Source organism: Haliaeetus leucocephalus, unplaced genomic scaffold, assembly GCF_000737465.1.
Source record: "Haliaeetus leucocephalus isolate CR32 unplaced genomic scaffold, Haliaeetus_leucocephalus-4.0 Scaffold209, whole genome shotgun sequence".
NCBI lineage: Eukaryota > Metazoa > Chordata > Aves > Accipitriformes > Accipitridae > Haliaeetus > Haliaeetus leucocephalus.
The window spans coordinates 773,245-800,180 of NW_010972645.1; the positions used below are offsets into that span (position 1 = coordinate 773,245).

Here is a 26,936-nt window from a genome sequence, read left to right on the forward strand (position 1 = left end):
GAAGGAGGTCCACCAAGAAAAAGAAGTAGACTTTCTTTTGCTCTGTAACAGTCTTCAGCATAATTCTGCCCTTACTGTAGCCTCTGCAATTTGAAGAGCTGCTGTTGGATTAGAAATCATATTGAAAATATCTCTTATGAACATTGCAAATAGCAGATTATTAAAAGGGAAAGGGAGTAATGCAAATCTTGAACCTGCCAAGTGTGCCTCACACACTTGACGCTATGCATATGATTTTAAGCACTAAGTTTGTGGGGATGACTTCTATGTGGAAATTTAAGCAAGTAAATCTTTGCAGATTCTGGCTTCATAGGGAAGTGGACCCATGGGTTTTTATCTTGTTTGTTGCAACTTCCAAGATAATTTTGCCTTTTTCTTGTTTACAACAATGAGCTTAATTGCTGTTGTTGAGCATCAAGTTCTGTGAGGGATTATTTTTTAGGAAAAAGGGATTCTCACCAGGAGGCTGAATTGCACCATTCATCCATTGAAAGGGAATATTTTACTTGTGTTTTAAATTAAAAATCAATAGAATATGTTTCCTTAGCAATTTAGCATTTAGAGAAGTATTTCCATTGTTTTTAGAGTGGGAAAACAAAACAAAACTTGTTTACAGAGCATGAATCTAAATGCAAATTTGGCTTAAGTATAAGAAGACTTTATAAAGGCTTCTAACCCTTACAAGGACATTGGTTAAGAAGAGCTGTCATTCACTGTACAAATAAGAGCTGCAACCAGGGGTTATGAATGGACTGATAAACTGATTTTGTATTCTGTTTATTTTCTTCTGCCTTCCAGGTTTACGACCGGCCACAAAAACATTCTGCTCTGCACTACGATCCAGGCCTCCAACAAGAGTTCACCGGTGACACCTTAAAATCAAAGCACCAGCAAAAAAGTAGCAACCAGCACCATCTTGACTGGTCAGCAAGCTCCGATACTGGATCCGCTTCTCAAAGTTGTTTCATCAACACAGAACCCAGTCGAGAAGCAGTTAGTGCCACCAAGGTGCCCGCTCCGGAGCCAGGAGTTTCCTTCAGCAAATCCCAAACAAAGAAGTCCTGCGCCGGCAGCACGTGGGGGCAGCTGTCGGGCAGTAGTAAAGAGCTTGCCATTTGCAGTGCAGTCCCATCACCCAACAACATCAGCACAGCCGCCCAGCCGCCCAGTGTTTCCGAGTGCAACGGGCTTTTGCCTCTCGGTGACCAAGATGGAGGTGTGCAGCTGGAGGCCCCCGATCAGCCCACCGGGAGTACAAAGAAGAAGTCCAGCAAAAAGGACTTGATAAGTCAGACCATCCAAACCGCAGACATCGAATGGGTGAAGAGTGCTCAGAAAGCATTTGACAGCAAATCCCATGACATCATGGAAGGGAAAAAGGAGTCTTACTCGATGGACAGTGTGTTGGATACATCACCCTCGAAGCAGAATCCCACTTCTGCTAGCAGTTGTGAAAGTGACACCAGTCACGTACGAATTACTATCCCAATAAAGTCTCCGACAACAGATACATCTGGCCACAAAAGGAAAAAAAGGCAATCCACAAAATCTTCCATAGAGAAAACTATCCAGGAGAAAAGCCTGCCTTCTGGACTTGCTATGAGCAGTGAAGTAGCAAACAGGACTAGCTCTCAACCAGAGGGGACTAAAAAAGATCTTCGAGCCACAAAGCCAGGGAAAGTGATCGAAAATGAGTCCCCCTTAGTAGCTATCGACAGCGGTGTGCTCACTGACAAAGCTTCTCCCAACAGTGCCACCAGACTCAGAAAGCCTGTAGCTGTGACATCCACTCTCCTACCCACCGATCTTCCCACAGCTGGTAAATTATCTGAGGTCCAGCACCCCAAACATGCAGCTAAGCGGCGATGGACCTGCAGCAAACCTAAATCTATCCTTCGGGAGACCTCCATGACAACATCTGAGAAGCTGATGGTGGAGCCTCCTTCAGCCTATCCCATCACACCATCCAGCCCTCTGTATACCAATACAGACAGTCTTACTGTGATCACACCTGTCAAGAAAAAAAGAGGACGACCAAAGAAACAGCCTTTGCTCACTGTTGAAACCATTCATGAGGGAACCTCCACCAGCCCAGTGAGTCCAATCAATCGTGAATTTCCAGGAACAAAGAAAAGGAAGAGGAGACGGAATCTGGCCAAGTTGGCCCAGATGGTCCCGGGAGAGGACAAGTCCATCAGTGAACTCAAGTTTCACAAAAAGGTCGGGAAGCTTGGGGTCTTGGATAAGAAGACCATCAAGACCATTAATAAAATGAAGACCCTCAAGAGGAAGAATATTCTCAATCAGATCTTGTCCTCCTGCTCCAGCAGCATAGCTCTGAAAGCAAAAGTCCAGCCACCGTCTAGTGCTGGGCCAACCACCATTGATGCCAGACTAGGGAAGCAGATCAATGTCAGCAAGAGGGGGACTATCTACATTGGTAAAAAACGGGGCAGAAAGCCAAGAGCAGAGCTGCAGCCTCAGCCAGAAGAACCTAAGACAGCCATCAAGCACTCAAGGCCTGTTTCCAGCCAGCCAGAAAACCCAGCAGTGCCTTCCAACCTGCAGTCACTCGTGGCATCGTCACCAGCAGCTATTCATCCGCTTTCGACACAGTTAGTGGGGACTAACGGCAACCTTAGCCCTGCAAGCACTGAAACAAATTTTTCAGAGTTAAAAACTATGCCAAATCTTCAACCTATCAGTGCTCTTCCTACAAAAACCCAGAAAGGAATGCACAGTGGAACTTGGAAGCTGTCTCCACCCAGGTTAATGGCTAATTCACCTTCCCACCTCTGTGAAATAGGTTCTCTGAAAGAAGTCACGCTGTCGCCGGTGAGCGAGTCTCACAGCGAGGAAACCATACCGAGCGACAGTGGGATAGGTACAGACAACAACAGCACTTCTGACCAAGCCGAGAAAAGCTCAGAATCCCGCCGGAGATACTCCTTTGATTTCTGCACCCTGGACAATCCAGAGGCTATCCCATCTGACACCAGCACAAAGAACAGGCATGGTCACCGGCAGAAACATCTCATTGTGGATAACTTTCTCTCTCATGAGAGTATTAAAAAGCCAAAGCACAAGAGGAAAAGGAAAAGCCTGCAGAACAGAGATGACCTCCAGTTTCTGGCAGACCTTGAGGAACTCATCAATAAGTTTCAAGTGTTCAGGATTTCCCATAGAAGTTACACATTTTATCATGAAAATCCATATCCCAGCATCTTCAGGATTAATTTTGACCACTACTACCCTGTGCCATATATCCAGTATGACCCATTGCTCTATCTTCGCAGGACCTCTGACATGAAGTCTAAGAAGAAGCGTGGTAGACCTGCCAAAACCAATGACACCATGACAAAGGTGCCTTTTTTACAAGGGTTCGGTTACCCTATTCCCAGTGGGAGTTACTATGCACCCTATGGAATGCCTTACACATCAATGCCTATGATGAATCTTGGTTACTATGGTCAGTATCCAGCTCCTTTGTACCTGTCTCACACGCTCGGAGCGGCTTCCCCATTTATGAGACCTACCGTGCCCCCACCCCAATTCCATGCAAGCTCTCATATGAAGATGTCCACTACTGCCAAGCATAAAGCAAAACACGGAGTGCACCTACAAACACCTGTGGGAATGGGCCTTGGAGACATGCAGTCCTCTTTGGCTCCTCCAAAGGTTGGAGGAACAAGCCTTTCAAGTGGCCGACTTCACAAAAGGAAACACAAACATAAGCACAAGCATAAGGATGAGCGGATATTGGGGACACATGAAGATCTGAGTGGTCTCTTTGCTAGCAAGTCCACTGGCTTCTCCAGCCATGCGATCAATGAAAGGCTAAGCAGCTCAGATAAAGACCTCTCCTTGCTCAACGAGAAAAGCAAGCATAAGGAGAAGCAGAAGCACCAGCATTGTGAAACCGGACACAAAGGCTCAAAGAATAACTTTGAAGTGGATACGCTGTCTACGTTATCACTTTCTGATGCCCAGCAGTGGACACAGAGTAAAGATAAAAGTGACTCAAGCAATGATCCCATTGACTCTTGCACAAAGAGATACTCTGGTAATACTGAGAGTAATGGAAGGTCAGACTCCCTGGACATGTTTGGTGAAATGAATTCCTCGAGTGAGAAGCGGGACAACGATACAAGTGGGAATAAAAGAAGAAGCTTTGAAGGGTTTGGAACTTACAGGGAAAAGGACATTCAGCCCTTCAGGACAAATAGGAAGGACAGAAGTACTTACGATTCTTCAGCCTCTTCAGGTAAGCTCTGCTTTATTCTATTTTACCTTACTGCATTTAAATTTCAATGCTGAACAAAGAGGGATTTGCTGTTTACAGCAAATATGTTTATGAGTCAGTAACTTCTCTGGCTTTTTGTAATTGACTCCCATTCTGCATCCAAACTTTTGGGAGATTGACAAGAAAGTCAGCCACGCGTTAAGACAAAACCTTTAAAAGTCTTTGAGTTGTTACACAACATTTTTATAAATATTTGTCCTGCCTTTGCCTATCTCATAGTTTGTTGTACTTCCTCCCAAAATCTCACCTTTGCATTCTGCAACAGCAGCAATTATAATACCTGTTGGCAAGGTAGGCATCCCTTATTGGTGTCTAATGTCACGGGGTGGTAGTCGTCGCCCAGCCTTTGGAAGAACAGCCACGGTACTGAGCAGAGAGTCTCTGCTCTGGCACAATACATACAAAAGCCATTTGTTGATGGGATGAACCAGACGCGTGGGAAGTTGTGGAGCTGGGTCAGTGTCCCATGACTGGTGTAGTATACTGCTGATCCAGAAGGACCCAGCACAGTGGTAGCTGGGCTGAATATATGGAGACCCTGGGTACGATCCTGGTGTAAATCTGTCAGTTCCAGTTAGCAGGTGTCATGTAAAGTAATTATCCTGAGCATTGAGTGGCTGTGGGAAGGGACTGATGTCATGGAAACAATAAACCCTAGCCGATTGACTCTGAAAAGTTTTAGGACTCATGACTTGGAAATATAAGCTGGGTAGATGAGAAGGGAGGAAGCTCCTTTCAGCTGCTAAGGACATCTGTTCCTCTCCTGCAGAGGAGGGGGGGAAAAGGTATCTGAATCTTGTCTGAGAGACTGAATTGTACTTTACAATAGGCAGCTGCTTTCATGATGACACAGAGGCAGGTGTTTTGCTGCAGTATAAATGAATTTAGCTTGGGAGCAAGCCCAGAGCTCCTGCACCATCAGATATTTATCACAAAGCAGATTTCACACTTGATTCTGGAAAGGGTGAGCTTTACTGAACCAACCAGTGGTGGATGAGATTCTGATGTGCTAAAAAAGAGCTTCAAAGAAACGTAATTCGTAGCCTCCAAAATGAAAAGAGAATCAGCTGAAAATACAGAGGGAGCAGAGAATTTGTATAGCCTGCCAATGTAAGGCTCTTAAGTTTTTTATTGACTTGTAACTCATTGAGATCCAAAGACTGCTCATGCTTAAGCCACCTAGGCATTTTCATTTCCATCACTGAGGCCAGGATCTGGACTATAGCAATGAAAAGCAGTCTAAAATGAGAGCTTATCCCATGAAAACATTCCCATTCATAATATCATGTTATATCAGACCAATTGTGACACCCAGAAATGAGACACCCAGAAATATTGGAAAACAGACTGAATTCAGTCAGTGGTTATATCAGTGTTGTTACATGCCTGACAAAGAACCAAATTATTCTCCACCAAGTGCTGCAGTGGCTGTTGCATTAAGGAAGTTGTGTCCTAGCAGACAAGAGTTAAAAGTCTTGAAAATTTTTAACAAGGCTATTTCTGGTTTTCAGTGGAATTTACTGATTTCACAGTTTGATAACAGTTGGATTTGTAGCCTTTTTGCTTTCTGAACAGAAGGTGTTTGCTAAACCTGTACATTCCAATTTACTATATTTCACTTAGGCATAGCAAATTGTCAAGAGAAAATTCTCAGCACTGCTGAACCCAAGTGAGTTTCCAAAGTAGGGGCATGATCCCCACCAGGCTGACTTGGAAATAGAATTGGTAAAGAAAAAGTTCATTTCATGTTATTTTTCTTTAGTTTATTGACCATGACAATAAAAATGTAAGATGGAGTGGTAGAACTTGCAGTAGGACCTTCTCCAGATTTGCTGTTCAAACTTTCAAAACTGGTTCTCATTTAAACTAAAATTATTATTTTTATTTATTTTTACTTTTCATGATTACAACTGCACATCACTCCCCATGACCTAATCCATCAAGTCATAGATTATGGACTGGTTTCTTCATTGTCAAGCTATTATTTAGATGGAAAAATCATCAGCAGTTAGCTAAGCAGAGCCAGCTAACCAGAGCCATACCTTGCACTACAAGGAAAAACACTAAAACTAAAGAGCTCTGCCAAGAAAGGCCTGGAGCCAAGACTGCTCATTAAAGCCTAGGAACATCTGTCTGCTTATGACTGTCTAAGATCTCACTACAGCTTTTTTTCCTCTCTGCCTTTGACCTTCACTGGGATTCCCAACAGAGGTCCGCACTTGAGTTTAGCCATAGCTATTAACCAGTTCCCACTGAGGAGGGATTAAACTTTTCCATGATAACCTTGACCTTCTTTCTCCTAATTCACCTTGCATTTCCCTGAGGTGGCTAAACAGTGATTGACTAATCATAAAAATAAAAGTTAAGAGAAAAAAAAAAGCCCTATGGGAACATATAGCTCTGTCCCAGGAGGCAATTTCCATAGCCTGATTGCTCTTGCCATTCAGTATTTGTCATCTTTCACAATATAAAAGTAATATATAACAGAGATAAGAGGAGACATTCTGAATATTCAGATGAAAGCTGAAAATAGATTTATATCACAATTTCAGTGTTATCTTTACTGCATGGGCATTTTGGCAGGCTCATTAATGCCATTCGCGCCTTCATTGTATGTTGCTGGAGATTAAATATGGAGCAAAACTCACCCATGCTCGGTAGAAATATCTGTGACAGGAGTAATGAGAGAACGATTTGGTGCTCTTTGGCATTCAGGCTTTGCTGTTTGTTTTAGTGTAGTGTGTTGGTGCAGGTGCCATTGTATTGTTGTTATTTTTATTATTCTTCTCTGTGTTGTAACAGCACTTAGCCATTTCTGAAAAGTTTAGTGTTCCCTAGTGCTAGGTACTGGTCATGCATATGATAGAAGACAGTCCTGCCTTATAACCCTACATCCTATGTATGATTTTACAATCTAGAAAGATTAGGACGTCAAGGGAAGAGTTGTCCTTCTTACTTTCTGGAGGAGCTGGCTGCAGTCCTGGCACAAGAAATCTGTACCAAGAATGAAGGGTCCCACCTTGGCTGGCCACAGCAAATGTCCATTCCCTGTACTGCACCAGCTTGGACTATCGCTGGCCATTCATTAGTGGGTATCTATCTTGTGAGCTTTGGCTCATATTATATCTCTTGGGACCTCTTGGGGTTAAACATGCAGTGTTAATACGTATGGTTATTCTCCCAGTGCACTGCCTGTTTCTCCACCATCGTTCTGGAGAAACCGGAGTCCTTTCCACAAACACTAGTAACTCTTCCCACCTTCCTTCCCATCCCCTCCCCGTGACCTGTTGCTTCCTGCTGCATTTTGCTGAAATTGCTATTTTCGTAAGATTCCTTGTGCTCACCTAACGCTCCTGCATTTAGAAAGACTAATTGTTCAAAACTAATTAAACCCTGCTTTCCTGTTTGGCTGATGCAGAATACTAGTCCAGTGGTATTAGTCTGGCTTATAGGCAAGGATACAGCAGAGGGTGTTTCAGATCCTGCCTTGCCACCGTCATACTCTCACTTGGGCACATCCTAAACTGAACTTTCAAGTTGTGTGTGCACCCAGCATTGACTCACTTGACTCCCTCCTTCCACTCCCCGCAGCCAGAGGTACCTCATGCATTTGCAAAATGTTGTTGGGGTGCCTCTGGCACTCTGCGACCCGAGGCACTGCGCACAGCTGGATGGCTGATCCTTTCATCTGCTCTCCAATAGCTACTAAAGCCCCAGGTGAGGGACCCAGGGAGAGGCCACAGATTGGTGCCACAGCTGGGCTGGGGAGACTGAGAGCAGAGCTGTATTTTAAAGAGGTCCTCATAGCAAACTCCACATCTCCTTGTCTGCCTGCTTCACTTTCATACGTGATGCTGAAGAAGGGACTTGAATTGCTGATGAGCAGTCTCGATGCCATAGCTTGTGCCTTGGAAAAAAGCAGGAATGGTTACCTCTTCACTGTTTCCTTAGGTGGGCAAATGAGGAAAAGCACATTTAACATTTTAAGGTGCACAGATAAGACAACAATTTGTGTATACGACCTGTCTGATTATGTCCTCGTTACAGTTATTGCAGGCCAGGATGTAGCTGGGGGTGAAGCAGAGGTCAAAAGTCACTATATGCAGGGCTGTATTTCTGCTTTTTTTTGTAGTGAGGCTAATCAAGGTCTATGCTACTTTACGCTCACAGTATTTCTGCCTCTTTTTTTTTAAAACAATGATTATACAAGCAAAGATTGCCTTGCTTGCATATTGGGCATCATGGCTCAAAGATCAGCTAATAAGTACATGGGTTTCATCAGACGTAGCACAGACGCCATGCACAGTAAATTTACAGGAATATAAAGTTAATCATATGCAGCTATTAGGAAAGTAGTAATCATCAGTCTCCAAATGCTGGATAGTTAGCATGACAAACATACTTTACAAATTAATGCTTAACTTACCTACAAGCCCCCCCATGCTTTCCTCCCTCAACGTCCAGCAGTGCTACAAGCTGAATTTCTTCTGATTTGACCTTTCCTCCGTCTGTATGGTGCTGGTTTAACTGTGAAGGAATCAGTATCAGCTTTAGATGGAGGATGGGCATCACGCAGTGGGTAGTGTTTGGCCCTATGACTTGAGTGGGAGAAGAGGGACTGTGTCACGCGTGCGTACATATGCAAGTCAAGATTATTAAACACACGACTGTATGTTGTATTTGTTTAAAGTTATTTTCCAGCATCTTTATCTTAAAAGTGCCCTTATTCCTGTTAAAAAGTCTTACATTGGGTGATTAAACGTTCCAAAGGGAGAGTAGGAGGAATACTGGAGGAAGGGAGGAGAAGTGACAATCAAACGAATGAACAGCATTCATCTGATGTCAGTACAAACACACATATAAGTAACCGTGCTCTGCTGAGGAGTGTCATTTATCCAGATGAGATTTCTTCCCTGACAAAACTCCCTTCCATGGCTCAGTTTCCTGCTGGAATGGGCCATTGCCACACAGCACTGAATAAATCTCTGGTTCGTCCTCTCTCAGAAGTCAAATGCATTACTGTGATTTAAAACAGGACTTGCTATGAGCAAAAACAAACATGGTGAAATATTGGCAAAGCCACCATGAGTTTTGTTTTGGTTTGAAGGGGGGTGATGTTTGGGTTTTTTTTTTTAAGAAACAGCATATGCAGTTCTGGACTATTATCATGAAGCCTTAATCAGCCACAGTTTTACACCGAGAAAGAATTTTTAATTTTTTTTTTAATAGCTCCAGAATCACAGAGTTGGTTCATTATTCAGCAGCGAACACATTATTTCAGTAATAGAGGAAACAGTGGTCCAATACTATATTTGATGAACATTTTCTCAACTGCCCAGCTTAGAGACATAAAACGAATGTCTGTACTGGCTGGGTCTTGCATACATACTCATGGATGCACCTTCACATACTGGAACAAGGGAGAAGTGACAATCAGGTGATGAATGAAGTTCATTTGATATCAATTCAAACACACGTATAAGTCACCTTGCTTTCTTCAGTAGTGGCATCTGACTCAAGGGGACCCAGGTGTCATATGGCATTGTGTGCACAGACACAGAGGCAGGCTGAAGTGTGGTCCAGGGTTTGGAGACCTATCTTCTATATCATAGTTTTCTCATGCAACTGCAGAAAATTGTCTAAATTGCAGTAAACCTCAGCGTCTGTCTAGGAAAAGGGGGTAAAAGCAGTTTGCTGCTGTACAGAGCCACGGTGAGCTCTGATACACATCGATGTCCAACGAATGCAGCGTGGGAGCAGTGGCAGTGCTTGAAGCAGATGGGAGAAGAGCCAGACGTGAACTTCGCTCTCTGAGGATGTATAGAGTATTAGTCAGCCTCCCTTTCCCCAGCTCTGCTTCTGCTGTGGTTTCCTCCAACACCCCAGGCTCCTCTATAGCTTCAAGCAGCTGCAAAAGTTTTCCAGCCCTAGTGTCAGTGGGGGGGTTCTGCCCTCCCCCTGTGTCCTGTGGTGAGGGACAGGCACTGTACAGTTACGGGGTGAGTGTTTGTACCATCTGGCCCATAAAACTCAGCATCGGAGCTTTACAAAATACCATTATTTGTAAATACAATTACATTCATCAAAACAGCTGTTTGGGCCCCTGGCTCCTTAGCAGTATAACCAAAACTACTGGAATGACCTCCAAAAGCATTATCTGGGCCCCCTAAGATAAACGTCCTTCTGGTTGTTTTCCACTAAGTCTTCTGCCAGTCCTGGGGAAAGGAGGCCAAGCTAGCGTGACTGTTACTCCATTCTGCCCACAGTGTTTCCTAGAGGAATGGGCTTTTGAGGGAAAACAAAAATGATGGGGAAAGCAAGTTAAAGCTTTCCTTGAAAGTGTTTTGACCAAGGCATTTGAAATACAGTGAGCTTTGTTGTTGTTGTTGTTGTTTTAATGCTACCGCTTGCTTACTGTGTTGCTTCCAATGTTTGCACTGACCAAGGAGAGAAGAAACAAGAGGGAAACTGGAGTGGGAGAGGGAGCTGGAGTATTTACCACCCAACCAATCCTTTATTTCCTCTCTTAATGATTGTATGTTTATTACGCTGCCTGAGGCTCAGTACAAAGTCTTTTGGACCAGCAATGAATTAATCAAATTAAATGCTGTGACCCCTTTGCTTTTTGGGAGTGTTACAAGCCTCCCAGCACCCTGCCTAATTTCTGCCTCTTACTTTGCTCTCTGTCCAACAGTCAAACAGTTCTTCCTTCACAACTTGGCGGCTCCCAGCTATTTATCTTCCCTCTTTCTGGCCAATGCCAGAATGTCTTGTTTGAAGTTTTTATTTAGACCACTGCTGGTTTATGGAGTTGTGCAGATTCCACGTTGGGTGTGCAGCAGCTTCGCGTCAGACACAATTGGCTTCTGCTGAGCTCTTGGCTTTAAAAGGCAATAAAGAATCACGGCCGGATTCTCGTCTCGGCCCGGTGTAAATCAAGCGTCTCCCCATTGAAATCGGTGAGGTTGACTTCTGGAGTGAAGTATCTGTGGAGATGAAACAAGAGTGTGGGGCTGGGAAGTCCCATCCGTGGCTTCAGTGGGGGCATGTCAGAGTCCTTGCGGCTATGCTTTACCTGCCAGGTGCTGAAAACAGTCTCGGTTCAGTATTGTAGAGATTTTCTTAGCTTGGAGGAAGAGGGCTGGTTAAGATTTTGACAGTGCTCAGCCTGGATACTTGTATAAGTGGCAGTTTAAGAAGAGTAGAAGGAGAAGTGTGTGCTATAGCTCTGGACTATACGCAATATAATTTCTTACTCAAAGGCACTGGTATCTAGGTACAAGGCAAGAGGTCTGTTCAGATGGCATGGACGAAGCAAAACAAAGCAATGGCTGTATCTTCACTGTTAACCTGCTGGTCAATGTGACTCAAAACTGGGCATAGGACAAGCTGAGCTCAAGATATCTGCCAGTAAGTGGGATTGTAACACGCTCAGGGCAACCTGCACCCTGTCCTACTCAACTGCAAAAGTGAGAGTTGGGGTCTGTGACCTCCAGAGCATGATCTGAAGCAGCTTCTCCATTCCCACTGCCTACCAAGCGTTTTATATTCATGTATCACAGCAAAAGAAAGCTGGAAGCACATTATCCCAGCTGCTTTAGTCTACCTGATTGCAATAATGACGCTGAACAACAAAAGGACTTTCAAGGTTTCAGCAAGAAGGAAGTCAGAATAATTCCCCTGTAGAGCAAGGGCAATGGGGAGGGGTGGGAAAGGAAAGCTTGGACTGTCCATGAAGGAGTTTTTACACAACCCCAATGACTTGCAAAGACCCAAGGACTCATAATAGGAATCGTTAGTGATTTGTCATTGAAAACATGCAGCTGGGCATGGATCCCCATAGGCTTTTGCAGCAGCACTGAGTCTGACCAAGTTTTCACGTGGGGCGGTGCTGATTTCAGGAGGCTTCGGGAGTATGTGCAATGCAGAGTTAACTGTCAAGCAAGGGCAGGAGTAGATGGCTCAGAGGGATTTGCTAATGAGCTATCAAGCTGTGGGTCACTGGTTGAAATTTAATCTGCAAGAACAGTGACAGAAAATCAAATCAAAGTGCTGACGTCAGAGTGATGCTGGAGCAGCAACAAAATCATTGCTGATGCCTTATGCAGCACACATAGGCAGCTTAAATAAACCGGGACCAAATTGTGAGGAACTTGTTTGGTTGATCCCAACTGCAAGATATAGCTCAACCAATTTGTATTATATCTATCAGTAACTCACTTGTCTTAGTGCAGTTTGTGAATGACAACGGTGTATCTCATCACAGAATCTGACCCAAACCCAGTGTTATATAGTACTAGAAACAGAGCTGTGGAGACATCTAGATAGAGTTTGCTCAGCAGTGTGAATGTGAATCAGCAGTGGACCACAAAGCCCAGTAGTTCTGGTGATGGAGTTTTTTGCTGTTGGGTTCCACATTGAGGCCAGTAGTGTTGGCTTTCCCATTCCTAGGCTCCTGAGATAACTTGATGGTTTCACCATAGCTTTCTCAGGGCTGGGGAGGGCCCACATCACTAAGGCTATAGAACCAGCTCTGACAGTTTTCACGGTTACCAGAGAGAAGTTGGTGACAAAAGGGACAAGGGCACCACGTGCCCTCAGCAATGGTAGCGGTACTGCATATGGGGGTCAGCGTGTTGGGGCAGGCAGGCTTGCGCTGATGCTCCTCACCCCACTGATGTGTTCGTTATCCTTTTCACTGATTTTTAGGAGCAACTCAGTGGTCCTTTCTCTGCTCCCAAGCAGCCAGGCTGAGGATATGGAGTTTCTCCAGATGGCACAGAGCTGCTGTTTCAGCTCTGTGTCTTTGGTCTTCCTTGCCTCCAGTGTAGGCAGGGGAGGGAGCAATAGTCAGCATTGTTTTCCGTGCCAGCTATGATTAGTTGGCATAAAGAGCACTTAAGTAAGTTGACACAGCCTTTGAGTTGCTTGGTTTGCTTAAAAAAGAAAAGAAAAAATCCCTGGACTACTCCAGGTTCTCTTTGCTGCCTGAAGTCTAGTCTGCACCAGTAAAACCTTGGGCTTATCCCAGAACTGGGACGTGGTCAGTTGCAGAATGTTTGTCATTCTGATATTTATTTATTTTCTATTTAAAAAAACAAAAACAAAAACAAAAAAAACCCCACAACTCTGGGAGAGCAACAAGTTAAAAAAGTAGTTAAACTCCAGATTCATGCAGATTTCCTGTTTTGCTTCTGAACAAAACCTCAAAACCACTTTGAACAAGTTTCCCACCTCAGCTGAGGGTGGAGTTGCGTACGCCCCACACGTGGCCTCCAGAAGTGCACCCAAGGACAATAGCACATCTCCTTTGGCACGGTGGGCCAAATTTACTGCTTGCAGGGCAGTCAATACGTGCGCCTTTGCATGACTGCCCAAAAGAGCTTCTGTCTCAGCCAAGTACATTGGAAAACTTGAACTTTTCTATTTCGAACAGAACAGACTGAACGGTAGAGATGTGGCAGACAGAAACTGGAGGCATTTGATAAAGAGATGCCTGTTTGAGATGCTAGGCAGATATTGGCTGTTGTCGGTATGCTGGGCGATCTGTCGTAATTTCATTGATTTGATCTAGTGAGACAACATCTCGGTAAATAAAAAGAGCAGAGAAATCTATTGCACGAAATTAAAGGTTGTTGCCTGATCTTCTCTTAAATGAATTCATTGCAATCTGAAGCAATGCATCCATTTTGCAAAGCCAGCATTCTTTGGCTCCTACACTGCATCATGACATTACTTTAGGCGGTAAGAAAGATCTTATTTGTGATATAGCGTGCTGTGGTAGATAGTAAAGTAGCTAGATGCCTGGGAACTCTGGATGTAGCTATGGCATTTGGGTGTGTGAGTCTAAGTAACAATAAGCAGTGCTTAACATTTCCTCCCACACTAGAAGCGTACCCATTAAAAGTTTAAGCAAGTCAGCTGTGCAAGTTCTTGCATAAAAGGACAAACTGCTAAAACGCTAATAGGAGCCACTCTTATGTTAAAGAGTGGGTAGAGCAGGATGCATTAACCCAAATTCTCCTTCTCTACTGCTAATCGGGAGAGAGTCTTGCTGAGATCAAAGAAACCCCTAGCAGGTAAAAATGATAATAAATCAGGCTCAAGCCCAGGTTCAGGACTCCTGAGTCTTTTTCTCGGCTCTGTTTCTGAGATGCTGTATAGTTTGAAGAAGTCAGTGAATGTGATTTAGACCATCCATGAGTCAACTTAAGTCCCTGTGAGAACGAGCTGGATGTGTCTAAGTCCCAGGGAATGGCTCAGTCTTTTTCATCTGAAGAAGAAGCTACATCCCAGAGAAACTAAGTGTGTATATAAAACTGGACACCGTGTTTTGGACTTAAGAGTAAGTTAAGCATATAAGCATATGGTTTTGCGTGTGTTCAGTAATCGACAGCTTCTGACAGTCCGTCATGACTCACAAGTGGGTGAGGAGTGCTAATATCTCTTGAGGTGTTGAAAAGGGCCCACTTCATTAAGTTACGGCCTGACCAAACCCACCAGTTTTAGGTGACATTGAGCTAGCATGGAACACCTCAGCAAGAGAAATCTGGGGCATGTTTATACCATTTTTGTGGGCCAAACCAGAAAGCAAGTCTATGCCTCTGAACTGCTTGTTGCAGGCTGGCTTGTGTTCACACATCTGAGAGCTGGGAGCATCTGGAGTGGGCAGACCGACCCACACTGCACAGCACTTGATCCTGATCTCCACTGGGCAACATCTCCCTATAGCCCTGGGGTACAATTATAGGTATTTCTGGGGGAAGGGGTTCCTAACACAGATGCCAAAATAGGGGCTTTTCTGCAACCATCTGCTTCCTTTGTGCTCTGGGAAGTGACAGGAGGGATACTGGGGTTTGGGGACTTCAGGCTAGCATTGCAATATTGTACCAAGTAAAGAGCCAAAGTTGTGTGGTGCATGTCCACACGGTGCCTGGAGCAGAGCCTGGAGCACACTGTCATCCTCGCCATGCCCCGTTTTCCTCTTGGATGGAACAAACGTCTCCCTAATGGCCAGCTAACAAGTGCAGAGTGTGGAGGACCTGGATGCCAGCATACAGGAGAGGGGCAAGTCAGTCTGGCAGAGTGGAAACACCCAGGCATTCCTAAGTGCCAGCTAAGCCTGGGGCATGAGGGAACGCCTGTTCCCTGGCCTAACTCGATTCATGCAATTTATCTGATAGAGCTCTAAAATAGAACATTTACAAACAGAAGGCCTCCTCTTGCACTGGGCTGAAACTCTCTAGCTTCTGCATCTTACACTTCTGGTTGTTGAGAGGTTGACCTTCAGCAAGAGGAGGCAATGCCTCCACTCCAGCCTTACCTGTAGCCTGGTGTAGTCTGGGCAAGTGGAAATGCTGGGGTCAGGCCCCCTCGGGCTGGACAGCCTAGATCTCTACTTTTCTATTTTCTGGATAAGTGCTCAAACCATTAATATCTTTTGCTTCCTCCTCCCACTTATCCCACAACACAGGTGCTTACCCTTCAGAGGGGAATTTGCATTTTGATTCCCACGTAAGCAGGATTGCACACTGTTGAGCTTTGAATTAAGCACTTACCCAGCCACACTTGTGAGAATAATATTTCCTAGTGCCTACGCCTGAGTGGCTGCATGCAACCACACTAAATTATCCCATGAAGGACCCACAGCTCGCCGTTCAGTTGATGGAGAAACGTGTGAACATAGCTTGGTGCTACTTCAGAGGCATCTGTCTCTGCGTTGCTTGTATAGTTTCCGTAGGCACCTGCTTTAAGTGATCTGAATCATTCTGCTGGAGCCAAGCACCTTTTTTTTTTAGATGTTGCAACAAATAAATTGAGTGCCTAAAGCAGGCAGTCTCAATCTAGCCTTCAGGGTCTCCACGTTTACTGACTGATATAATGATATAATAGTCCTTGCCCAACTCAAAGAGCTGTTGCAAGATTTTAATTAATTAATACTGGCAAGGTTTTGAAATGCTGGAAATGAAATGAGGTCTATAAACGAAGTGTATTATTATGACTTGACGGCACTTTCTACTTCACTTTCACACCATACCTGACCACAGAGCAGGGCAGCTGCATCCTCTGATTCATCATGAATCATGAAGAAGCCTGCTTAAAATGTGGATAGTATTGATATATTTACACTGCTTAAAATGTTTGAGGGAAGAGACATTACTTCTCACTCCAGGAATGCTGGCCAAAGTGATGGCAGCTCCCCCTTATTTTTTTTCCTCTCAGTATTACCCCATCTATACTGGAGTTCTCAGTATTTAAGCAAGATGTGCCAGAAGGTAGCTGGAGATGTGAGAGTCCTACTAGGATTTGCAGAAGACCTAATTACTCCCCAGTGACAGTGTTGCCTAGCTCAGGTTCTCATCCTGAGCACTGTAGTCTCCCAGGTAGCTTTTGGTCTTCCATTTCTCTAGTATGATTGATGTTAATTATAGCCATGCAGTTTCAGTGATGGGCAAGACACCCAAGAGAAGTTGGTATCCCCAAAGTCCTTCTTGTGCTTAGCATCAGATTAGCACACAAAACCCCTTGGACTAAGTCCCTTGGTAGGTCACATTGTTTCATCAAATTACAAAATAGCTTGTTAGGTTCCTAGTCAGGTTTAATTTTCTCTATATGTAAATTCTTAATGAAGAACGCTATAAACTTACTTGCTAAGCACTTTGCCTCCACTGCTACGTGAAACACAGGCAAATGCTACAGGGTAAAGACAGGAGAGAGGGGGAGCATCTGCTGCTAAACAGTGTAACTCCAGGCGATGCCACTAAACACCCAAGGGATGCTGCCATTCAACCAGCCACCAGGAAGAGAAGGTCTCAGGTGGAGGTGGCTGGATGACCATCCGCATGGCTGGTGTGGGCCTATCAGCAGGTACCCTGCACCAGGGGCAGCTCTTTTCATGTGCATAACATGGTACTGGCAGCTTCTATTGCTCCCGACAGCGTGCAAGAGGGGTCCTGGCATTGTCACCTGGCCCTCATGCATTGTTCTGGTAGTGTGCGATCCACTAAATTTGATCGAACTAATGACCCTTTTGTATTGACCCTTGCCACAGAAGAATATTCATTTTCCCAACCCATTGCTGTAACTAGAAGCCTCATCCCTTCTGTTATTATCATCTTTATGTCTCATGCCCTCATCAAAGACAGAATTTGCATTTACCCCCAAGGGCAATTCCTAATTCAGAGGGTAAGAGATGCCTTGAGGACCAGGTGAAATTTTACCAATATAAACTGTCCAGTGGTCAATGGATTCTCATGTAAACTGGCCACTTTGAGTCAAGTTCAGACAGACGCGAATATCACAAGAGTGCGTCTCTCCATGACAGCTGACAAGCCAGAGGAGTTTGTGCTCTTTTTACATATGCTACTAGGTATTAAATATTCTGCCTAATTTGTATGTGGTTCTTTTCAGCAGTAAATCTCAGACTGGTTTTACAAGAGAGGTCAGTATCTTTACCCTTATTTCACGGGCGGATAAACCAAGGTGCAGGGAGGTCTAATGCCAGAAGGTTGGTGTCAGAGCAAGAAACAGCTAATTGCAACAGACTTAAATGCATCATTGTGCATGAGTGTCAGTAATTCTTATTGCAGCATCAACCACAAAGTTATGCAGAGATACCAAAGACAGAAATAGAGTAGTACTGACCTCTTCTCTACAGATAGGGATGCGCTCTCCAGAGATTTTTCCCCCCAGAACTGATAAATGACTTAGAGAAGAGCAGGTGCTATTTCTCCACCTGGGTAACTATGCCCAGAGGCAATAGAAGTCATTTTTAGGATATGGTTTCCCTCCTATTTACATCAAGCTAGTAGCAGTGCTTATTTTAACACAATTGCCAACTGACTTTATTTTTAGATCTTGTCAGCATAGTATCATTTTGTAATTCTTGCCTTGTTTAAAACAAGTAAAGACATTTCAATGGGAACATGAAATTCACTGGAAGAATTATTGCTGCTTCACAAATATATATTGATAGCCTAAGAAAGCAGTGATCTTCTCTTTCCCATAACAAGAAATGCTCCAAATCTATAAAGCATCCCTAATATTTTACTTTAAAAGACCAAATCACAAGTTGGGTTACCTTTCAGTAGGAACTTTATAGATTTTCCAGCTCTTAAGGGGTTCCTTAGGGAGTCTTATTTCATCCAAATGACATTGTTCTCTTGATGACTATCACACTTGTATAGGAAAATTTGCCAGTGGGGCATAATCTTGGTTTAGAAGGTCCTAGAAAATAATACAAAATTGAATAGGAAAAAAAAAAAAGGGAAGAAAAGAAAAGGAGGAGGAAGATGCAGTTTGTGAAATTCACACAAATAAGAAAAATCCAGTTGCCATGAAGACTGATCAGCTGCATGTATTTCTATAAGCATGTGTCAACTTGATGTACTATGCTTCTGTGTTTTATTCAATTACCATGTTTCAGAAGAATGTAATAATTGCTGTACTGCAACTACCTCATCCAGTATCCCATTCAAAGAATGTGGAAGAGAAGGCATGTAGAAGAAGAAAATGGCATCATGTGTCTGTGGAAGGCATCTCTTCCTCCTTCCCCTGATTAACAGATAGGCTTTTGTGCTTGTGAATCACTTTTTATATGCCTTCTTTTTCTCTCCCAGCGTAATAGTGAATACTCTTACCATCTACACTTTGGAAACTCATGGGGTTTTCTTGTCTTCATAATACTTTCGATAAATCCTGCCACAGGAAGCAAAAGTTGAAATGTGACCAGTCTATTAGGAACAAAAACATTAAAGATGAGAGGCCTCATGGAAACCAGCTCCAGAGTAACAGCAATGATTCATAAAATATGAGGCTCAGCAGAGAGAAACTGTGGGCAGGGCTAAGATTTCAATAAGGATGCATCCTGATTTATACTAAGTGGGACCTGGAGAAAAATACTTTTACATTGCTTGAATGCCTTCAGCCCTTGGCGTTGCCAAAGGAGATGAAGTTTACAAAGAAAATTCATTTATTCATTAATGGGCAGCTACCTCTAAGGAGGAGAATGACAGTTGTGCAGTGGTGTGCTAGAATCCCACACACATTTTAGGGACTGGAAGACTGTGACTAACATTACAACAGGTACCTGGAATTGCCCTAAATGTGTTTTTGTGCTTCCCAGATTTCTGTTGTTCTAACTAGTATTATATAAGATACTTTAAAGGCAAGTTTAAAGAAATAGGTTTTCCGAACTGTCTGCCAAGAAACCCAGAAGAACTGCCTAACAATGTGCAACCTAAGAGTGCCTTTTTTCAGCAATAAGTGATATTTTTCAGGCTGTGGAATGACATTGTTTCATCCCTTGGGATTTCATGTGCTTTTTTTTTTTTTTTTTTTGGCAGGGCTCTTTTATTGCACAATGATGATATATTTATTTTGACTTTTAATTTGCAGTCTTAGAATAGGCCTTTGGTGGCTAGGAAGAGTCATGACAGTCAAAAAGATTCATCTCTGAGAAACAATATTCCATTTTTAACCATAATATCTGGCCAAATTTTGAATAATTTCTTGAGGCTCTATCACAAACATATTTGTGGATCACCTACTAAAGACATCTATTAAGGGGGTTTTGATAGTTTAGGAGGCCTGAAGAAATCATGCTGGACAACCATATGATTACAGTATTGTCACAATAATTATAAAAGACAAAATCTTAATCTTCTTAAATTTCATCACTTAATATTTATGTAGATGAAGAACCTAGTCCCTTAACCATAGGACAAATGATACTACCAAGTTTGAACAAATAGCTAATAGCTCACCATCTACCCCACTTGATTTTCACTTGTCAGTTGATTTTATCAGTGGAGCTATACTACTTGCTTTTAGTGTGCATTTATTCTCCAAAACACTACTTAGTTTCCTCTGACCTAACAAATTATTAAGTTTAAAAGTGGAAGAAACCAGGGGTTGTCTACATGTAACAGTACCATTTTTCATGAGAATTTTTTGATGTCACAAAAACAATGTGTATCCACAGAGCTTTACACAACCTAATAAATGACCAGTTGACACTGTGCCTCTAATTGTCCTCAACTAGAAGCAAAAATGCTGTCTGTGAGCCAAAGCTGATTAACGCTATTGGTTGATGAATTTTCTTTTTGAAAAAAAAAAAAAAGGAGCCAAGGGGGAGCCACAACAGATCTGAACTTTCGCAAGGACTGCCTCTGCTTTAGGGGAATTTTGATTTTTCCTGCTGTTTTGTTTGTTTAAAAAAAATGGTGATGTGTAATCTTCAGGAACGTACCTCATCATCCAACCCACAAACTGTTGGCAAAATAATAAACCTACACAGAATGTACTGTTAGATTCTTTTTTTTTTTTTTTTTACTTCTTCCTTTCAGAGGTATAAATCACAGCTTTTTGCTTTTGCAAATTAAAGTATAGTCTTTGCACTGGATAGTTGGCACCGTTTCTTCTGGCCAAATGTTCCGTGCTGCTTCCAAAGAAACTGTGGACACTGAGTTGGCTATAGTTTGTCTTTGAACTCGTTTGCAAAAACTCAGTCTTTATAGGCCTCCAAGAAAAAATATACATAGTTTATTTATTAAGTTGCAGTTTAACTCTTTTGTGTGCAGAATTGTTGATGGTAATTCTATTTGGGTTTTTCAGGCTTTTTATTAGTCTGGCTGAGTTTTTTGATGTCCACTTCTTCTAGTTTACATGAATGGCATCATCCTGCTATATAGGTTCAAAAAACCTATACATTTCTGATTATCTTACATGGGCTGAAAAAGATCCTGAATAGAAAATAGTTCTTTTGCTATTTGGTTGCAAGACTAAGTTTCAAACAAACCATACTTGACTATTGTTGAGTAAAAATACTTCCCATTATATTTCCAGAAGTCTTCTCAGCTACATTTGCCTTTCTGTCTTTGTAACATAGTAGACAAACAGTGCTATCGTTTCAGCTTTTGCTGCTAAGTTGTCTATAATGTATTTCTAAATAGTATAGAAATAGAAATGCACCATGGTCTCTCTCCTTCAAGCATTCGCTGGTTTTGTCTGTCAAATATAGATTAAAGTTTTGATCAGCTGAATGTTCAGCAAGGAATAAATGAAAGTTATTGGTGTGTAAAACATTGCAGGTCTTGTGTTAATCTTGGACTTTTCCCTCTAGCATCCTTGTACTGCTTTCTTCTGCAATGCTTCCTTTCTATTGATGTGATGCCATCTTTGGTACTCTAACAAAGGGCTATATAAATGTTTGGAACCCAGAACAGATGTTTTTGGGCAGCTTTCATTCAGTTTGCCAAGTTCAGGCATAAAACAAGATCCTGACCGCTTGTGGTTACTGTAGATTGAATGATTTTTTCAAAGGAAGAGTAAGCGTGCTGGGTCCAATGACTTCCTGTCTTCTGGCATCCTACCACATGTCTTCTTTACTATACCATAATGTTTCTCAAATTTGCTTTTGTTTCACTCTCATAATTGGCTTTGTATATCCACTGACTGATCTGATTTTCCTATCAAGACAGGGCTGTTCACTCCAGATTTTCACTAGTGTAACTGAGAGGAAAATTTGGTCCGTATGCTCTGTAATAAGATATATCATCACTGTCAATATTTTTCTTCTTCCCATCACTCCCCTGCCATATGGCAACTTCACAGGAAAGAACTGAACTGCATATGTTCTAAGTAGGACTTCTTCATTCCCTGCAAAATCGAGGTTGGTTTTAATACCATTCAGATTTAAAAATGGAGGAAGACCTTAATCCTTTAGCATGGGATTTTCATCTAACTTTAGCCACCCAAAAGTTAGGCAAGCAGTAGAAACTAGTCATCTGAGCTCCACCTATAGTCACTGGAGGGACAAAAAAACTTTGAGAGGGTGATTCATCACATACTAAGATAAGAGTTGGGGGGAAATTTTATTGTCGCGAACATGAGTGCAAATCTCTTCAATATCCACTGGTCTTAATGGAGCTGCAGACCCAAAGGCAAGGTCTGTGCTGGTGGCTTGAATGGGAAGAGGAGATGGTTTTCCTGAGCTGCTGTCAGCCTGCTCCCTGGCACATTTTGGCCTGTGCCTGGTAAGCTCTCTTCAAATAACACCTGAGCATGATTCAGTGGGCATTGTGAGCCAGGGATGGTTTTCAGTCAGCAAGACACAGATGAGGCTACCCTGTTTCGCGTAGGAAATTTAGCCCTAGTAAGACAAGCCATGCCATCCGCTTGCTTTCAGGGTTAGACAACGGATGCTGGCTCATTTTATTTACTGCTGTAGATATAGCCAAAGAGGTGTAAGCAGTGAAAAAAGCCATATAAAAGAATGAAAGATAAACCTGAGAGTTTTTCATTTGCATTGTCTGAAACTGGGACTTGGGTGCAAGTAACAACCCAAGAGGCAAGAGCCGCTGTTAGGGAGAATTTTCTTATCAAGCAAATGTTAAAGACATTCCTTGCCTGTACTGGTGCTAGAGAGTGACTGACAGTGACTATGGAAAATAGTGTTTGTAAAGAAAGACTTCCAGGACCCACCATACCTAAATGATTTTCTAAAATGAATCACCCCACAGATCCACTTTGAAGCCATCCTTAGGAAATTGATCTCCAGAGGGTTTGTACCCAGGAAAATGCTCAGTGTCACACAACTGTTTCTGCAAAGTTTCTGAGCTCTGCCTGCTGGATTTTAAGACTTGGGACAAGTCTACCTTAAAAATACTTACTGTTCACCACAAGAGTACCCAGATCTAGCAACTAGCAGTGCAAAGTGTTTCAGCCACTTTCAACCACCATTATGAGACCCAGGGACCATGGGATAAATTCAGATGAATAACCCTATTTCTAAGTTGTTTCCAGGGAGGGGGTGGGTGTTGCAGACATTCAACTGCCAGGCTATTCATTTTTCTGCACTAATAGTTTCCATACTAGCTGACTGACCAGTCTCCCTGATGTGTCGCGTCAATTTGCTTATTAAATATGAAAATAATGATTGTTAGGAATGAGCCTAGAAAGCTCCTCATCTCCCAGATTGGGTCTTGGTGCCAAGTGTCTGGCTGGCATCGTCTCCAATATTCTGCAAACAACATCTGCATGAGCGTGTCAGTTGTGTAACTCATAAAGTTAACGTAAGTGACTGCCGTGATTTGCTGAGCAGCGCTGATTAGAGCTGTTTTGCCAGTGGGAGGCTTTGCAGCATGTGAGAGAGACAGCCGTGCCGTGCCTTTCCCAGGAAAGGGAAGGGGTACCGCGGGCAGGACTACATCATTTGCAGGAACGACTCTGGGGAGATTTCCCTCTCCACCCCTAGGATTCCTCTGGTCCCAGATGTGATTAGTGATGCCTCTCTGCTGAAATGATCACTGCTGTGATGGGCTCAGAAAATGAGTGCTTCGGAGGCACTGACCCACCCCAGTAGCTGTGTCGGAGGTTGACTTGGAGAGGGACAGCGTGTCAGAGCCACGGGGGAGTTCGGGAGGATGCGTGTGAGACCCCAATCCATTATTGACAGCACATCTTGCTGCTGCTCTGCACAGTCTCTGACAAGTTCAGTGACATCTCTGCTCATGAAAGAAAGGTCCAAGGTGCTTCTCCTCCACCCCATGAAACTCGACATGATGCCGTACAGGAAGGCAGCGCAGGCAGCAGGCTGGAGCCCCGTGACTCAGGTGCCATTTACTCGCTGGGAACATCATGTCACTGCCTCGGAGGAAAAACTTGGATGTTAGAGCCAAAATGAGAGTTACATTTTACTTCCTTCCCTCTTAGGACAAGTATATTTTTAATATGCTATCAGCCAGTTTAGTAGAAGCTAGGCCTACTTTTCCTGTCCTTTGCATCAGTTTGCTGCACTTGATTTCAACTGATTATTTTAAAGCAGCATATGACAGTTTGTCTTTTTAAAAAGGTTGAATTTTGGCATTTCTCATGCCAACACTTTCTTGAGTTCATTTTTTCAAAAGCATATAAAATTATTGTCAGAAACAGGGCATGTCAGTAAACTGCTTCTAGGAACATCCTTGTTTGCTGTTTATGTTAACCTTGGGCTAAAGATTGGCTCTTGTTCAACATCTGAAACTTTCCAAAGAAAACAGACGGCAACCTGTAAATGACTAAACCACACATGTGAAAATGACACTGAAATATAATGTGATGGGTCAAACTTTAGTTGGGTTAAGTCGGGCATTTAGAATAATCCTTCTTTACCCCACTTAAATGTCACTTAGGTAAGTCGTGACAGCTCACTCACTGCCAGGAAAAGCTTGCATTATCCTCAAGGATGAATTCAGGACCTCAGGAAGCTACCAAGTCAAATGAAAAACAGAGACAACAGGCAATGGCTTAGCGGCTTAAGCCATATGCCTTAGATCAGTCTAGCCATAATTTCAAATGCCAGCAGGATCATTACCAAGCTAATGCAGATCTATTGAGTACTTCGCCATTTACTACAGGCAGAACAAGTCCTTTGAGTTAAATTCTAAGAAATTAGATCCTTTGGGGTTTTAATGGCTATTAAAAATCACAGGATATTTTCATAAGGGGAGGAGTTTATTAATCTTATGCCCTTAACCAAATTAGCCTTTTCCTCCTAGAAATACACTTTCAGTTCCTTATTGCAAAAGGAAGATGGGAGAGGAAGAGAGAATGAAACTCTCCAGTGTTGTGCTGCATCTTGCACGAGCTGTACTACTGCTATCACTGCTGCTTAAAGACACTGTGGGGTTTTTTTGCAATGAAAGCCCCAGAATGTTGTTCCTGGAGCTTGTGTACCAGTAGGTGGGCTACAACCCCGAGTGCCTACTTTGTGTTTGTGATTAAGCACTGGTCACCTGTTACAGATTCGATTCGCTGGGTGTCCTGGGCACCTGGCATCCCATTCCAGCAAACAGTGTCTGTAATGGGAAGGCTGTGCTTACCTGACCTCCAACTCTAATGGATGCTTTGCAAGCCCAGCCTGATGTCTGGTTTATGAGCACAGTGAGCAGAGCACTGTAGAGATACAGGGAAGACTTGTAAGCACAAACACTTGCACGTGTACACTGTGGGTTTTATTATCATCATTAGCCCACGGTAAGAAGGGCTGGTCAGGGATCAAAACCCTCTGTAACCTAATTATAAAACAAAAGATAGAGGGTAAAGGTGGATGCAAGAGCAAAGAGACTGTATTGGTCAGTTTGACAGGAAGGACACTGATGTGACTGAAAGGGTTTGTAGGTACTATAGAAAAGGAAAGTTGGAAGGCAAACAGTGAGATAACTGTGGGTGATAGAGGAAACTGCACTGGCGTGTAAAAAATGCCATGGGAGATAGTGCAGAAGTGTTTAATTTGAGAAGTATATAGAAGGCCAATGGAAAATGGTGTGAGAGATTAATCACAGACAGAAGCCACCATTTACATAGGGAATGAGGGATATTATCCTCCTGATGGAATGTGGAAGGGTCTCTAATGTGAAGAGAAGGGCTAGGATTCAGCTCCAGACTCAGACACCTGAATGCAGGCAAAGGGATTAAAGAGCGGTTTGAGAGGAATGCAAAGGAAAGCCAAGGCGATAATGGAGGTAAAACTGTGATTACCACAGTGTAGATGCTCCATTTCTTAAAGATTACAGAAGAAGACTGGGTGTCTACTAGTGTATATCCACACACAGATCACTTGGCTTGATAAAAAGATATTCAGTGAAATGTGATCCCTATCCTTAAAATCTGAGCATCTCTGTATTATGATTTATTGATGTTCTGTATTTCCATCTGTCGTGGGTAGACCTTCAGCATTTCCAACATCAGTGACTCAGTGCTGCTGGTGCTGGGAAGTGGGCACTGGTCCAGCCTGGAGTTCTTCAACATCCTTCTATGAAACACTGGCAAGATTCAGAGATGCTAAGTGGCTTTCCCAAACCTGGATTATATCTATCAATAGGAGCCAGATCTCCTAATTCACTGTTCTTTAGCAATCAGCTGATAACATTCTGGTAGTTTTGTTTTAATGATCCATTATTTTGAAACTGGATGATGTGGGAAAATTTTCAGAATACTTGAAAACAGCCAGTGAAGTTATATTTAGTGGATCATATAAGTTTTAATTCATTTTCTATTTTAGCTTTTTATTGAGACAGTTCACCCCAGTGAGGAAAAAGTGGAAGCTGCCTTTTCCCTTTCAGCTTACACTTGTGGTGAGAAACACAGAGTTTGAATTCTTAGTTTTGAATAACTCTTCCTGAACAAATAATAAAACAGAAGAACAGACTTATATGTAAGATAAAGACCTTGGAGCATTTTGTGAAGAATGTTTGAAAGATCAAAACATTACAGGTTTCTCACCATCACTGGGAATTGAAAAATAAACAGAATTAGGTAGAGATCTGGCTGAAAGAAAACAATTTCTAAGGAAAAAAAAAAAATCCTCCTAAAAACATTGTTCTCTTTCCAGTGTTATATGAAGCCAAAAATTACGCTGGTGCTGAACAAGTAATTTATACCAGTGCAAATCCAAAGAGTTTCAACAAAGATGAAGGAGGGCTTTTATGTCTAAAGTACCATTACCAGCAAAAAGCTTCAGAGCATTTTCCATTTTTAATTACTTCAACAGCATGCAGAGCAACAAAGGATAAGTTTGAACTATCTTGCATGGGTTATGAAATGTCAAAGCCTGATAACTGATGTAATACATGGTGCCTACATGGCTCAAAAG

General features: G+C 42.8%; 1 protein-coding gene across 1 annotated transcript in view; it reads left to right on the forward strand.

Moving 5' to 3' along the window:
• The window catches only part of SETBP1 (SET binding protein 1), a 241,708-nt gene that overhangs the window by 160,763 nt on the left and 54,009 nt on the right, over window positions 1-26,936 (forward strand). Inside the window, 1 exon segment of the mRNA XM_010566386.1 lies at window positions 799-4,264. Within this exon segment, the coding sequence (XP_010564688.1) occupies window positions 799-4,264 (3,466 nt within the window).